Source organism: Wasmannia auropunctata, unplaced genomic scaffold (genome assembly GCF_000956235.1).
Source record: "Wasmannia auropunctata unplaced genomic scaffold, wasmannia.A_1.0 LD335903.1, whole genome shotgun sequence".
NCBI classification, from domain to species: Eukaryota; Metazoa; Arthropoda; class Insecta; order Hymenoptera; family Formicidae; genus Wasmannia; species Wasmannia auropunctata.
Window position 1 is genome coordinate 1,158,814 of NW_012026987.1, and position 16,784 is coordinate 1,175,597.

Genomic DNA, 16,784 nt, shown 5'->3' on the forward strand with positions numbered 1-16,784 from the left:
ATATTTCCAGAAGTATATATACGCTATATACTTCGAACTACCGCAATTTCTCACAATCTTTTCCCTTCTCGCTCGTCTCAAAGTATTCGATGCTTTAACGTACGTTTTTCTTAAAACTCATAAGTTCATAATTTTGTTTACAAGCTTAAACGGGAGATCCGCTGTGTTCTCGAGCATTCAAAGCCGGGGCGCGCCCTCTTCCTCCCCCTTTCAGCCCTCCCCCGCGGATCTTAATGCATTAATCCAACGGCCATAACACCTGGCGGAAGATTGCGGTGCACACGTATATATACGCCATAATTATATTACCATCGGCTACGCTAGCCAGGAATCCCGCAGGAGCGCGCGGCGCGGTGTACATTAGCTTTCCTCCCGGTCTTTTCCGGGATCAGCCTGGGGCCTCATATCCCTCCCGTGCTCCGTCGTTCGCTTTAACCCGGCTCATCCTCCGCCGCCCCGTCGCTCCGTTCCCCTCTTCCCTTCCTCTTTCGCTTCCCTCTTTTCGTTTCGTCGCGCGGCGACCTTTCGCCGGATATACGTCGCGAAGGGCTGCAGGAAACGGGCTAACGGTGGGCGGCGAGCAGCTGCTACCGCGTAAGAGATTTCCCTCGAAATTGCATCTTAAAAATATGATCCGACTTCATTCCGGAGGGAGAGCGCACCCGACTATCGCACTGACTATGTCACCTCTCCTCTGTGCTTCCTCCCCCTCCCCCTCTCTCTCTCTCTCTCTCTTTACTCCCCTTGCTCATGTTCTCCACCCGCGACTTCTTCCTCTTGCTTGCGGACTCGTCTTCTAGTCGCGCGATTCTCACCTTCTAGCTAAGCTCCTCCTAGTCTTTGTACGTACCTTCAAACGATGGATGGATTATCCAACCGCACCTGATTCGCGCCATTATCGTAAAACTGGTTCTTAAAACTATCCGCGATCACACACACACACACACACACACACACACACACATACACACACACGTACTCACTCATACACATACGCGCGCGCGCGCGCGCGCACATACATACTCGGATTTCTCGGTGATTATCGAACTCCCGGAAATAATGGGAAGTCTCGGATACGTTGAGCACTTTTCTTCCAGAAGAAAAGTACGTTTAAGTAGAGATGAGCGCCGAAGACGATTTCTTGGCTTAATACTCTCGTCCTCTCCAAACGATTATTTTTTGAAACAGCGTAAAAACTGACATGTCCATTCGTTTTTCTCAAATTCAGGATTGATAGTTTTCTTCCTAATTAATACGGTATATTAGGAGACATGTGTCAAGCGTTATAACGGGGGAAATGGTGCGACTTCTACATCGCTTCATTTCCACGTTGATTATTTCTCGAGTCTGGAACGCGATCGCCTTTAGATCTCGTTGGGGTGCGTTTTCACGTTCGCGCTCGGTACACCAGAAATGTTTCATTCATTCGGCGTGGCCCAATCCCTTTCACTCATCCGGAAAGGTTTGCCTAAGAATTATAAGGGCCGTTGGCACGTTCTATCTGCCAATCAATCCCGAGCGAGCAATCGGACCGGGATCCGGCACCACCGGGGGTCTTAGAAAAGCGTTTCGGGCAGCAGTAACCTTTTGAGTGGCAATCGTAAAGAGGGAGAAAGAATCATGAACGGTCGGAGGGCGAACACGAGGGGGCAAGGCGGGAGGAGGGGGAGGTAAGAGAGGGCGGCGAGAGGTGGAAACGACGTACGAGCGAGAGAGGGATTGAATGGAACCGGAAAGTGAAAGAGAAACGGAAATAACATGGGCCAGGGAGAGAATAAGGCGAAAAGGAGGAAGAAACCGAGAAGGCGAAGAAAGAAATGTGGGGTAGCCGACATAATGGAGTGCAGTGATTAAGTCGGTTCTATCATTCACGGGGACAATAGAGAAGTTCTGTACCTACCTGCAGCATCGACGAGCCAATCGGCCGGCCGGTTTAGACGAGGACGGAGCCCCTGAAAGGATTCTCTCAACTCTTCATCTTTTCTCGCAAAGTGGATTGACCGAGCGTACTGCCCGGAAGAGTCCCATTAATACCGTTGTCCTCGTGGACACGCAGAAAGATCGAGAATTTATCTCGAGCTCCGTTTGAGTCTCTCTCTCTCTCTCTCTCTCTCTCTCTCTCTCTCTCCCCCCCTCTCCCTCTCGTATCTGGCTGCACCTTCGCTCGCCATTAAGAGACAGTTTGAACCCATTCTGTACAGGAAGTGCAAGAATTGACAGCGAATACGTTTCGCGCTGTCTTTCATGAGAAACCTTCCAGTCATGTTAGAAACGTTAACGTACTTCTAAGTTCGTTAAAACGATGTTGAAGAAAAAAAAACCATGCTTCTACTTCGCGAATTTCTGAATTTCGCCAGCGTGAGACGAGTAATATCGATCAAACTTGAAATTCCGCGTCGCCTCCGCCGCTGTTTGATGCGCTCGTATCGGCGTCATGACTTTTGTACATACATCGATTGGATTGCACGAGCGCCGCGGCAAGGATAACGGCTTCCGCGCTGCGGCGAATCTACCGAGTGCATTTCCCTCTCACGCGAGATTTGGCCCGACAAGTTTGGATCTTAATGCGGCACGGGGCGCGAGAGCGCGAAGGAGTCGAAAGGCATGAGCGCATGTATGTACATGTATGTACCTATGTGTGCATGTGTGTGTGTACCTGTGTACGTGAGTTCCCAAGAAAGTGGATGTCGAGAATTCGGCGGGCCGTACATCAATCAATTTCACTACCATCGCGATCAAGGCGTGTCGGGGGTTCCCGTTGAAGGCGACTCCCTAGGACTTCTGTGAAACGGAGGGAAGGTGGGAATGCGGATTCGTTTCGTACGATTTCGATCTCGCAATTTTTCGTTAGGAGATAAGACGGGGCGGCGGGGGGGATTGGGAGCGATAGCCGATCGCGTAGTCACCTACAGTCTTCGCCTGGCACTCCTAAAAAGAGCCCCCGATAGTCGAGCAACTTTCGAACAGCTGTTCGGAACTACTTTCACGCCGTATCTCCGACATTCCGCCGAGTACACCCACCAAAATCCTGGACGCTATTGATCCCGAGCTGATTCTAATGGCTCAATACAACCATCTATTGCAATCGCCGAACTTTCCCTGAGAGCGCCAAAAACATTTGCGCTCAAATCTATCCTCCACAAACGTATTCAGATACGTTTCTAGGACGTTTGTAGAAACATTGACATAGGTTGCTATAGTCTGAATTATTAAACTGCTTTTAATGCTTCTAATGTTATAATACATACAGTATTTATTTTCTTTGCCGAAAAAATTATTTACTTTATTACAATTTACTACATTAATTACTTTAATACTATACTACTTCAATAAAATTTTATTTATACTTGATAGTTATTAACTGTAAAATTAAAAAGGAATAATTAAGTGAAGCCTTAAAATTTGATAGTCTATACAAAATATCTTCTTTGATTTTGAGGCATTTTCTGTACACACACACACACACACACACATATACAAATGTCATAATATTGCTTTCTTTACAATTAAATGGGTGTATACAATCAAAATTTAATATATACAGATAATTGATGTTATTTAGCTTAGGAAAACTCTTATTTGATTACGTATTCTATTTTTTTTCCTTTCTTTTTAATATTATTCTTTTTTCCTCTTTATGATCCCCTTTACAAGATACTGTAAATATGTAATTTATAAAAGGAACACTGTATGGAATTTAGTGGAAGCATTTTTCTGTCGGCAGTAATAATTCTCAGTTTTAAATTTTGCATTTTGATAGGGGAGCAGGAAAGAACTGCGTTTGGATAAAAGATCATAACCGTCCTGCGCGAAAAATATTTTGCAAAACCCAGTCAGAAATAGGACGATCCGCGCAACCCCGTAATTGATCGACTCTGCGCTTCTCGTTTTCACCGTAATAAAATCGACAACACTGCAACGCACTACGGAATATTCGATAACAGCGCACATCTCTATATGACCCCGCGCGCGATTGGGATTTTGATGCCACTGCTAAAACCAAAATATACAAATAACTAGTACCGCCCGTCGGTGAATCGATGGCACTTTTACGTACTCATATCGCGCGACACATTACGTTCGCGACTGCAACGTCGTCGTATATTTGAGATTCGCGAACCATTGTTTCTCGGTCGAATCGGGCGAACGGTGATTGAAGGAACGGCCGCACGTCATGCGAGCGGATGAAGAAGGACGAAGACAAGGCGGTTTGCCTTGTAAGAATAAACAGAATAAAAAGATTCTTTTGAGGGATAGTGGTCTGCCAGGAGGCAAAAGAAGCAGGAAGGAAGGACGAAAGGAAGGAAGGAAGGAAGGAAGGAAGGAAGGAAGGAAGGAACGAAGAGTGGAAGGAAGTATGGCCGCGGCTTGTTGGCAATTTTTCAAAGAATCAGTGTGCCGTCTGACCGGAATGAACGATCCCTCCCTCCCGTCTGTGGAAGCCCTTTCTTTTTCCTCAGCTTGTTCCTTTTGCGTCGAACCATATGAGAGAAGAAGAAAGAGAGAGAGAGAGAGAGAGAGAGAGAGAGAGAAAGAAAGATAAAGCGGAACACTGAAAAGATCACACGACCGCACGGGATCCTCCTGTGATAGGAGATGGTTTCTGTGTCCAGAAGCGGGCGGGCATTCCTATACGGGAGGCGATCCTCGTTTGAAGGGCGCGAAGAAAATTCGATAGATCCTCGGGATCCTCGGGAAAGGTGATGCCAAAACGAAATTGGACGGGCCGTCCAGGCGGTGCGATGGTCCCAAGATTTCGTGGACCAACGAGGGACATCTCGGGCGCATTCCTAGAAATCGAATGTCGCGGATGGAATGTCTTACTATCGATTGGCGTGAGAGCGTTCTAAGAATCGGAAAAGGGAGCGCGAGGAACGATCTCCGGGGCACAAGTAACGCGATCACCGTTTCGACCGTACGACCATTCGGGGAACTAAAATAATTTCGAACGGCGGCGCGCATTTACTAACTGATATCTCCCGTTTAACCCATTAGTATCGCTGTAATGTCTTTTAAGGGACCGTCGAAAGGAAGGTATCGAAGGCACCAGAGATATAGATAACATTAGCTATTAGCGACAGTAATTCCCTTAGGCCGATGCAATTAGGCTTGTCGATAGGTAGAAGGGTGTCAGCTGTCTGCGCACGGAGAATGGACACAATGGGGAAGTTAGTTGATCCTCATTTACGGAGCAAACCCTATGAAATCTAATTATCGGAAGCGTAGTGCTGTCTCCCCGCTTCTAGTTTTGGGACCGACTGATCAAAGGGCCTTGTTGCGTTCGCCGCAGCGCCGTAATAAAATTAAATTAATAACGCTCAGCCGAAATGTGTCGCGTGATTGAGCAAAGTATACGATTTTCGCGTCGGAAAATCTCTGATCGCCGTATCACGTTCGTTACGTTGCGACAAGAATCCGTAAAATATGGAGCACAGTTTTTCGGTCTTGGTTCACCGAACTTTGATCTTTCGGGATCTTTAATCCGCGAGTCTATCTTGTGAGCTCTTCGTTTTATTTTAGACTTGACTTTTTAGACTTTGAAAGATCAATTTGAGCCCCGTAATTTTTGAGCGGTCGTATTTTCGGCTTATTTACTTTCGATAATTTTAACGCTTTCATCATGCTGTACTGATCGCGAGCTTAAATTAGTACGAAATTACTAGCGCGAATCTACTTACGCGACGGACAAATACAAGTACACCAGGTGGAGGAGTAGATTGGATAAGTAGGATGAGGCGCAGGACGGATGGCGGCTCTTCGTGGAAATAGCTCGGTCGCAAGAAAAGATAAACGAAAGTCAGGAGCTGACTACACAGGGACGATATCGTACTCTCCATTTCGCCTCGTCGGGACGACGAGGAGAAACGCGAACGGGAACGACGAAAGAACGGAATCCCGACTCGTGGGAACGGAAAGATGGAGGCTGGGGGATTCGAGTCGCGAAAGGGAACTTTAAACTTCGCTATCTCTGCCGAGGCGGGAGTATACGCAACGGGACCATACGTGTAAGCTGCCGCGATATCGATCTTCGGCGCAGCGAATCTCCATCGCGGAGTGTCTCTTTGATGGTGGTTTTGATCGATAAGCTTCGACAGTTCTCGACTGACGACGGACAATGTGAAATAAAGCGTGATCTTTAAACAATTTCACTTTCGAGGAAATTGAAGAAAAGCTCGACGAACAAAAAATCAAGCAAAGGAAACTATAATATGCATAAAGGTGCGAATGAAACCTAAATAATCGATGTATATTCTGTTTCAATCTTTATCTCTTCTAAGATTCTATTTAATTATGAGAGCTGTTAAACAAAAATAAATATATAATACAATATAATTTTTTTCTTCACATACATAAAAATGTGCCGTTCAAAAAATCACTATTAAAAAAATACAAATATTTCAAATGTATCTAATTCTAAAGGAACTTTTCTTGAATAAAAAGATTATTACGATTACGCGAAAGAAATTGTGACGTAATGTCATCATTTATTTCGTAAGATTATTACATAGAGAATTTCAGCGGAAACAGAGCGAAGATATAAAGGCGTCCCCTTAAAAATTCCTCCGCCCGAGCTTAACGAGGTATAACGTTTAACGAGTCCTTTCCGAGCTTCGTCTCTTCGCCGCAAGTAAATCGAAGATAAACCTCGGGATTTAACCGGGGCTTAACCTATGCTAAGCGTGCTAAACCTCCTAGCCTAGACTCGACCACATGGATGGCTGATTACATAGATTACAATGCAGTTTAATTGAGTTACGCCGCTAATGGCCGCAAACACCGCGTCCATCATTTTTCTTGTTTTTTCCCCTCTTTATTGCTTTTTATTACGTTTTATTGAAAAAAATATACATATATTTCATATCAAGATTGTGCGAATTTAATTAAAAAAAAAAACTCCATGTATATTAACCCGCGCGTATACAGTTTACGTGATCGTGATACGAATGACTAAGTGCTCTAAAATGCCTAATATGTCATCTCTGATATTTTATTGGGCGCTTTATGGAGCACATAAATTGCGAGGCTGAAATATTAAAAATTTTGTCGAGCTTGTTTTTCCCCAATTATTTCGAATCTATATTTTTTTTCGACAAAATGGGAATTAATTTTGATGAAATTCATCAATATCGGCTTAATGCATTTCGATAGTAAGCTTTCTAATTGCAATTAATCTCTTATTGGCGTCCTGTCGTCCGTTATGCTAATCACGCAATGAGATAAGTTCGTCGGTACATCAATTAATCGCGCACAAAGTAATTAAATATTTCCGCGCTATTGTCGTGAAATTGCGTGAGCGAAAAATACGATGAGCGAAGGAGAAGAAGAGGGAGGAGCCGGTGTAGGGGGGGAGGGAGAGGGGAGAGAGGGAGACGATGTCGCGACGCGCCGTGTCGAGCTGCCGAGATTATAAAACAATTGAATAAATCTGCCCCATCGAGCGGCGTCCAGGAGAAAGAAATGCGTCCCGGAAGGGGACGGAAGGCAGAAGTGGTGGAGGAAGAAATCTCTGAACCTCCCCTCTTCGCCTCGCTCCTCGCGCTCCCCCCGGTCTCTATACCCCCAACCTCGCCAACTTCTCCAAGATTCAAATGGCCTCGTTTCAAATCGATTTCGAATTATCTTCGGCGAGCGGATTCTGGCGGAACGGGAGAGAGAAAAGAGGGTCCGCCGGTGTAATGGAGGAAACGGTAGTGAGGTAAGAGGTATAAGAACGGAATGGCGGTGAGAGGATGACGGGAGGGTGATGGGGAGGTAGGGGGGAGGAGTGAGAGGGAGCAGGGTGGAAAAACTTAAGGGACTTTTACCGGTCGAGAAGATGTTTGCCGGCGAGACAAAGACCACGCGCGCGGCTGTCGTTTCTCGTTTGATTAAATAGGCAGGACCGCACTTTTACTGGCAGTGACACTATATGACGAGCATACGCAGATTCTTGACAGTGCGATATTCCTCTCGTAAACTCGCGCTTGCGTTTTCCACCTCCCTCCCTGACGTCGAACTTTTCTCTCGCCGCGCGCATTCAACAAAGAGATAAAGAGACCGGGTAACGGCGCGAGAGGTAAAGCAAAAAGATATCGCTTACCGTACAAGGGAGGAAAGTTTTTTACGGGAAACGCGCGAGGAGGGGTGACAGAGTGTGACGCATTTGCCGTCGAATTCCGAGGAGAACGGCCTCCGAATAATAAGTCCGATATTAGTTTTTAATAATCGACTTTGTAATTACGTTACGAACTACGGCGTACCGCCGGCGCAACTAGCCTGTAAATTAGGTAGTAGACGGCGGTCGTGGAACTTTCGAAGGCCGCCTCTCGCCTGATTAAGCGGTTCGGCCTGCATTTGGCAACGGCACCGACGACGACGACGACGACGACGACGACGACGACGACGGCGGAGTATGCACCGACTCCAGCTACTTGTTGGTCCTGACGTGCGGCTGTTCCACTCCGCGCCGAGTTCGTTCCCGAAGCAAGTTTCTCAACGGAGTACGATATTAGCACTACATTCGTCCCGCTTCTCATTTTGTGTCGCGAAAACAGGGACAAAGTAAGACATAATGGAGCACACCCTTTTGGAGCTAATTAAAGCGGCAAATTTGTTACGGCGCACATGTAACCGTGTGCGGCAGTCTCCTCTCGCGACCGGTAAAACTGGCAAAATCGTATTGTACTGTATTTGTCGCGCGCATCTCCTGCCTGCAGATAACACAGAATGCTCTGTTGTGAATCGTTAACATACACGACGTCATTGCGAGCAGACATTTTTGGCGGACGGATTTTTTGACGAATAAACGAAATAATTTTTCTTTATTAAAAAACGAGTTACATTGAATTGTCTGTTGTACACAATTTCGCAATTTCTAATATTTAATAATTAATTTTCAAATATTAAATTACAGTAATTAAAAATGAAAATTAAATTATAATAATTTACAATGAAAATTAAACGAAATTAAATAAATACAAAACAAATGTTTTATATTTTTTTTTCATGTTTTCAATTTATTATTATTTAACAATTGCTGTGATTTCAAGTAATGGTCAAAAGATTGGCCAAGTTATTACATACAATTGATTATAAACTACAGTAATTACATTAACATAATGCATTCGCGCATTTTAATACGGATACACGAACAGTAACAGTCTGTTTCGCGGAGGCTCCTAATGATCCACATTATGCAAACACGACTCGTTAACTCGTTCGAGTTGCAACAATATTACATTGCGCGCGTGCAATAATGTACACTGCGGATAGACGCTTCCTCGTAATCTTGCAAGATACTTCCCCCTTTGTCTTTCGCGGTCATAAAAGCGCTCGGTCGGTATTCCTCCGGGGATGAGGGAAAAAAAATGATACGATAACGAACGGGTCGTAACAGGCAGGAAGACATCGTAGCGAGACGCGCGCGCGGTTGCGCTTATCTCTAATTTATCGCAAAATTAGAAAATAACGAGAAATGAAATCGCGCGCTCGATCTCGCGGCAGAACAGGTCTCGCAGGACAGAGGATTGCTCTTTTCTCCTTCTCTTTCTCTTCCTCTGTCTCTCTCTCTCTTTCTGTCAGCCGTTTAATAAATACATACACACGCGCGCGTCAGTATCGCCGAAGTCTCATTTTTGTTTTGAGCAATAAATTGATTTTAATTGAAACCGTTTCTTTTTTTTTTTTTTGCAGAATCAAATCCTGGCGCATAACACGTCGGCGAGGATCATCTGGTCGAATCAGAGTCTCGTCCTGCAGAGTGTGACGAGAAGCAGTGCTGGCCGCTACGTCTGCGCGGCAACGAACGACCTGAACGAGACGCGCAGCGAGCCGCTGCACTTTCGAGTTAAATGTAAGTTGAGCCGTGAGATTAAGAAATATTTGCGATAACAGCCCTCGAAAAGAAAAAGAACTAATAACTATCTTTACATTACGCGTTAATGCATCCTGCTGCTTAAATCATACACATACGTCACAAGATTCTTTTACTGACAGTACACGATTTCTATTCTATTCTAAGTTTTGTGTATAAATTTACCTTGTATACCCCAGGAATCACATTCGCCGTGAATACTTTAAGAGTGCTTAGCGTCGGCTACATTTTTTAAATCCAATTCCCAGAATATGGTCGACTGTCGACACACGGCAGGCCGCCTCTAAGTTTCGTGAAGGAAGTGATTCCGTACCGTGTAGCTTATGGTATATACGGCGGAACACTTGCGCGGTTCTCGCTCTTGAAAACTCTCTAGAGCACGAATTACCAAAGCGGCCCTCCCCGAGTAAGAGATCTCAAACGGGAGAGAGGCACGAAAGAACCTCGTGCACTTTTCTTGTAGGGCGCACAATTTGCGAGGTATTTGGGAGAAAAATTTCGAATTCCGTTCCCAGACCTTTTTAAAATGCCGCCTCAGATCATCGTAAGAAGTCAGCGTACGCGCGAAGAGATGCTCGAGAATTGTGCCCCGAAATTCAAAAATTCGAATTAAAATATTAAATTATAAGATCTTATTATTGTTTCAAAACGAACGGTGAGAGATTGTCAAAATAGAGCGTTAAGTCTCCTGAATTTTCTTAACTCGATTGTCGTAGAAATATAAGGATTTCTCTCGACTAGGTTTCTCGTTTGTTTCGCGCGAAACGAAATCTTAATCTAATTCGTAAAACAATCCAGGAATAATTGGCATGTGCAGAGACATTTAGTACGAAAACCCCGGCGCACCGCTTGCGGGACTCGCAACTACGAATTCCAATCCCGCAGACAGGCCGGGGGGGAGGCCTCAATATTTAACCGTGGATCGTGACGACCTCGTAAAGATAGGGGGAAATAGTCCCTCGGATAAGTCAGCATCTCTCGCGAGCATCTACGAATCGAAATCGGGGATGGTTTCGTGGTTTATTTCCTTGGATATTACGGCGTTGTTAGGAAGAAGGAAATAACGTTTCGTTTACGTCACCGACGCTATCGTAATATAATGGAATTTAAGGGGTAGCCGGGATGCAAGTGTAGCCTAAAGAAGATAGGACAGAAGTCTTTAAGTTCACACTGCAATTCGATATCAAGCTGTGCAGAGAAAAGACATACATACATGTGACATAAAAGGAAAATTTTTCAGGAGAAAAAGAGAGGCAAAATTTTAACAATTTATTATCCGATTTTATATTTAATATATGAATGTCAATCTAGATATTATTTTCTCTTAAATTTATATTATATTAGTTTTTTATTTGTGTGCAAGGAAGATAATTAAAATCTCTAACTTATTCGTAACAAAGTTGTCTCGCGTTTTTGGCAAAACGTTTTTGCTTGCTCTATATTTAGATTTTTTGAAAAATAATGTCACGTAACAAAATAGATTGTTTCATTAATATACAAAAACTTTATAAATATTCCAGACAAAAACCATACCGATTTTCCCGATTTGCACGGTAATCGGATATTACATGTACATAAAGGTTTAAAATGGAATATTAATTAATGGCTACAACAAAATAGCTTTGCCATTTTTCGAAATATAAATGTTAATTAAATTTTATAGCAACTAATTGAAAACGCACATGCTGTAGTTGATATCATCATTTAACATTTATATTGTTGATTTTTAAATATTATTAATTTTTAAATTAATCAATTTGTCATGCAGACAGCTTACATTTATGTTGTCTGGATATTTTGCACGTAGTCTCAAGAAGCTTCGTATTTCTAATTATAGAGAAAGAAATTTATAGAGATTTATACAATAAAATACAGTTTAAATTTACAAACAACATTCTCCATTTTCGAGAGAGATTGACGCGTGTAAAATAATTCACAAGATAAAATTATCTGCAGTTATTATACGTTAATTGTTACATCTGTTTATGATTACCGTGCATTGCGATATGGTATATTTAAAAGTAGTAAACTGTATGTAGAGTACGATTTTGAGTTGGTTTTATTGCGGACATCATTCACAAATCTGTGTAAATACAGCGCCGCGTGTAATTGTAAATTACACGCGCGCGTTACGTACACATGTCTTGCGCGCGCATGCGTGCGTTTACCTTTCCATCGTAAAATTTCTCTGACGGCACATTTGTTTTGTTCGGATAAAAACTCGCCTGATCAAAGTTCAAATATCAGGCAATTGAAAATACTACAAATGGAACAATGCTGCGTAACGCGAGGGAAGAACAATAAGCCTGTAACGCGGCGCATTCTCTCCCGTTTAAATTCAATATTAAACCGTAAAAAGCTTTAACTCTCGTGGAATGCTGCATCGACGGCCATCATCGAAAATTAATAACAATCGCTTGTCTTTTGCGAATCGAATTACCGATAGGAAAATGTGCAGTAATTATGAACGTAATAAAGCTGAAAAGTCTGCAATAAAAGTGACATGCTAAAAGCAATCCGGGTTTAATAATGAGTACTTTCAGCCCCGTTCGAGATCACAAGGCCTTTCACAGCCTGGACCCGGCTCTCGTTTTATATTCTTTCGGCCGCGTTTGTTGAAACGCATTACATCAGCATTTTGATCTTTGTTCCGATTATATCCGCGTAATATCAATTACCATCGTTCGCGGCCCCGGAAATGTCCCGTTCGATTACACGACGAGATACCCGTATTCGCTCGTGTTCGTCTCGCCCTCCGTTTTTCGCGCGGTGGGCGCGAGGAGACGAATGGAGACAAAGAGAGGCGTAGATAAAACGCAGATAAATCGGGACAAATATATATCGCCGCGTCGGGAAGACGGTGAGAAAGGGAGAGTGAACCTTTTTGCATAACTCGCGTTGATAAAATGAGATTCCACGCGTCGGGGGAGGGGGGTGGGGTGGAAGGGGGTTCAGGGGAGGGCGGCCTTCTCCGCCGACACGTGACAAAACGCCGGGGCGTGTCGGAAAAATCGTCCCCGCTGTACGATATCGCTGCCATTTGTGTGTTTTCCCAAATGCAACTGCGATATGTAGGTCATTATTGGCATACCGTCAGACCGTCAGACCTTCCGCCCTTCCGTGTACCGATAACGCCGAGGCGGTAGATACAGATTACTCTCGGATCTCGTTGCTTTATCTCTCGTCTCTCTACTACCTGGCTTTAGCAGATCGACAGAGAAATCTGCCCTTTCCGTCCGACCCGTCAATATTCCTGGCGCGATGTGTAAGAATAACTTGTTACATTATAGGGCAACAATTAATTAATATTAAATACGAATTAATATTAAAATGAATTTGTAACTTTGTGATATTTTTTGCGAGGTACAACGACGATTTTGAATTAAATCTTGAATCGTACAAAGAAAGAACAATTTTGCCGGAAGGTCTAAAAATTTTGCTGGATACAGATCCGAAAATAATTCTTGTTGGACCGTCAAAGTAATTTCGTTGGAAAGTAAAAAATGATAAGCATTTTTAACTTTCCAGCAAAATTATTTTGATAGCAATGATTTTAGCAATTTAACTTCCCAACAAAATTATTTTGATTGTTCAACAAAAATTATTTTCAGATTTGTATCCAGCAAAATCGTTCGGTCCGTGTATAGCAATTTCTAAGATAAATATATTACTTTTAGCAATGACACACGTCAATTTTCTTTCTCAAATCTTATTCCTTTTGAAATTTGATGGGCGTATCGTATACTTGACTGTAAAGCGTTGCCTGAGTTGGATAACACAGTCATTCGCGCGAATAGCACTCTTTCGTCGTTCGTGAAGATTACGATCGGCAATTAACTTGCTCTTGTCGCTTAATGAATGCCAGATGCCTGTGTCGTGAGAAACCCCCGGTTCTGTCCTAAAAACTTATCTCTCTCGCAGCTATGATAATTTCTGGTTGGCATAACAAAGTAGACGGCCGTTGGCGTAAGATGGGTCGTCGACGACGAGGGAAAAAGCGTCACTTTATAAAAACCATACCCCGGGGTGGCGGAGCTCTAAAGAGGAACGGGGCTAAAGAGAGTAGCATTAATAACGTTTATCGAGAAGCGCAATTAATACGCGTCGCTCGTCGCCCAAGTAATCTCTTGACAGGACATGCCCGAGGGCGAGGAAAGCATAAGGCAGGCATTTTGAAATTCACAACTAATCCGCAAATGAAATCTTACTGCGACGAAGGAGGAAGAGGAAAGCAGCGCAGCGTGATATTTATCTTACATCACTCTCAACAGACGTCCGCCGATTGTTTTCAAATTTTTAATTAACGCATCGGTCTCTTTTTACATCCTGTCAAATTAAAGCGTCAAACACGTGTTCGCACTGAGCCCCGTAATTGTGAAAATTTAAGATTCTATTCTCCTGGCCGTTGAAATTTCACCTTTCGTGAAAGTTCTGATTAATTGAAAATAATATTTCACAAAATTCTCTTGGCACCGATCATTAAAGTCGTAGTGCGACGACTATCAATAATTTTCCAATAAAATCTGCTAATTATTGTTTCGAAATTTCAGTTAACGCAACAATCTCGTTTTGCACATTTTATCAAATTAAATTGTTAAATACGTATCTCTTGATAATTGTGAAAATTCAAAAAGATTCTATACTCATAACCCTTGAAATTTCACCTTTCACGAAAATTTTGATTAATTGCAATAAATTTCATAAATTCTAGCGTCGATGTTACAATTTGTTATGTGATGCAATGACCATCAATAATTTTCCAATAAAATCTACTGGTCATTATTTTGAAACTTCGTTAACCGAGTTAACGCAATCTCGTTTTGCATTTCATTAAATTAAAATTACTTTAAACGCGTGTTATATCCTCTGATTCGTAAATGTGAAAATTCAAGATTTTATGCTCGCAGCCGTTTGAATTCCACTCCTTCGCGGAAGTACTAATTGTTATAAATTCTGCGAATTTTAGCGCCGACGGTAAAATCTGTCGTACAGTACGATGGTCGTTAAAAGGCAATCCCGTCACGTTGAAAATTTCAAAATGAGAAAACAAGATCCTCTTGCTTTTCGATAGCGCATACAAATCAATAATTTTGCGATATTAATTCACATACAAAATCGAAACTTCATGTTTGTAACCGTTTGAAGTCTATCCTTCGAAGAAAATCACAATTGTTACAAATTTCGCGAATTCTAACGCGGCGATAAAATCTATCACGGTGCAATGATCATCAAAGGGGCTAATCTCCCCTGTCGTGTTGTAAGCACCGCGAATGCGTGGCGCGGAGAAGAAAATCGTCTCGCTTCTCCCGCTGGGATGTACAAATCGATAATTCTGCTTTCAGTCGCGCCGGTGTGCAAGGAGGACCGAATTATAGTGGTCGGCGCGTCGCGGGGCGAGTCGCTCGACATCGCCTGTAGGGTCGAGGCCGATCCGCCGGCGCACAATTTCCGGTGGAAATTCAACAACAGCGGCGAGACCCTGGAGGTAGCACCTGGTAGGTTCTCCATGGAGAAGTCGAGCGGCGTCAGCGTGCTGAGATACACACCGTCCACCGAGCTGGATTACGGTACCCTCTCGTGCTGGGCGGACAATCTCGTCGGTACCCAGTCGAGGCCGTGTCTCTTTCAGCTGGTAGCAGCCGGTGAGTATACACGATAAACTGCAGCGATGCCTAGAGGGTCTTTACGAGGGCGAAATATTGCAATCTTCTCCGGGGAAAATTTGATCGAACGCAGTGTATTGACACGATAAATTGTTTATTAACCGACAATTTTGTTGTAGGATTTGTCCTTCCGTTTCAACGTATCTTCTTTATTTATACGTTTTTTTTTAAGCTACACTAAAAGAACAGCGATAAAAATCAAATTAATCTAAATAACTAGCAATCATTGATTGTTTTATTCTCGTTTTATCTTGTTAGAAATATTTTTTCTTTATTTAGGAGTATTAATAGGAGGGAGAGTGCAAGTGGAAGAAACATTCAATCGTACAATCGATAAATATTTAAAACTGCCTCTTGTCGGTGGAACGTTAAACGTGTAGTTATTACATTAGAGATTATTGGATTATAAAGTTGACATAATGGTCGAAATTGTGAAAAAATTCTTAATGTTTGGGGAAATAACGCAACTGCGAAATGCACTGCGAGAGTTGCGCAAACAGATAGACAACTAAAGTGTGGCGTGCAATCTTTTAAAGAAAGCATACTCGACCATTTTAGTTCGGAAATCATGCGATCAACGCTGGAGTTCGACAAAAGCGGAATCCACAGCCGTGTGCGTGAGAGAGGGAGAGAGATCTGGCACTTCGTAATAAATTTTCCGCCGAGTTGTAAAATTAGGTGCATTTTTAATCGTGCGAGCTGTCCGACGCGAAAATCGTTGAAAACGCGCGGCGCGACGACGATTGAAATGCAAAATCGCCGCTGTTTTTTAGCGGGCTCTCTTGGGGGAAAAAGAGCGCGGCGCGGCGATTCCCGCGAATCATCGCCGTACAATGGGAGGCGACCAATCATCGACCGTTAAATCGGCATTAATCCCCAGGCGAATTTTTTCGCGTTTCCTCGTTCTCCTTTTTTTTCGCCCTCCCTCTTTCCGCCTTCCCCGCCAGCCCCTCCCCTCTGTACTACCCGTGCGTGATCGACAGTGACGTTGACATGGCGATCGGCCGAGGACGTATTGACGTTGACGAATACGTCGAGTGTGAGCGGCACTGGGGTGTGCCCCTCGCCTCCCCCTCTTCTTCACCCCTCCCAAAAATAAAATCGTCCGTCCTCCTCTCTCGCGCCATCCGCGCTCCTTCGCCTCGATATCGGAACCCTCTCGCGGTGCTCCACCAATGCCAACGACCCGTAAACCCGATGGCACGATATTATTTTTGTACCCCTTATCCGTCCTCTCTCTCTCTCTCTCTCTCTCTCTCTCTCTCTCT

The 16,784-nt window shown here is 43.6% G+C and overlaps 1 protein-coding gene across 1 annotated transcript in view; it reads left to right on the plus strand.

Annotated features, from left to right (window-relative positions):
* The window catches only part of LOC105455487 (nephrin), a 104,129-nt gene that overhangs the window by 72,252 nt on the left and 15,093 nt on the right, over nucleotides 1-16,784 (plus strand). The window contains exons 9-10 of the mRNA XM_011698856.1: nucleotides 9,673-9,832; nucleotides 15,196-15,495. Coding sequence (XP_011697158.1) covers nucleotides 9,673-9,832; nucleotides 15,196-15,495 — 460 coding nt within the window. The remainder of the gene's footprint in view (nucleotides 1-9,672; nucleotides 9,833-15,195; nucleotides 15,496-16,784) is intronic.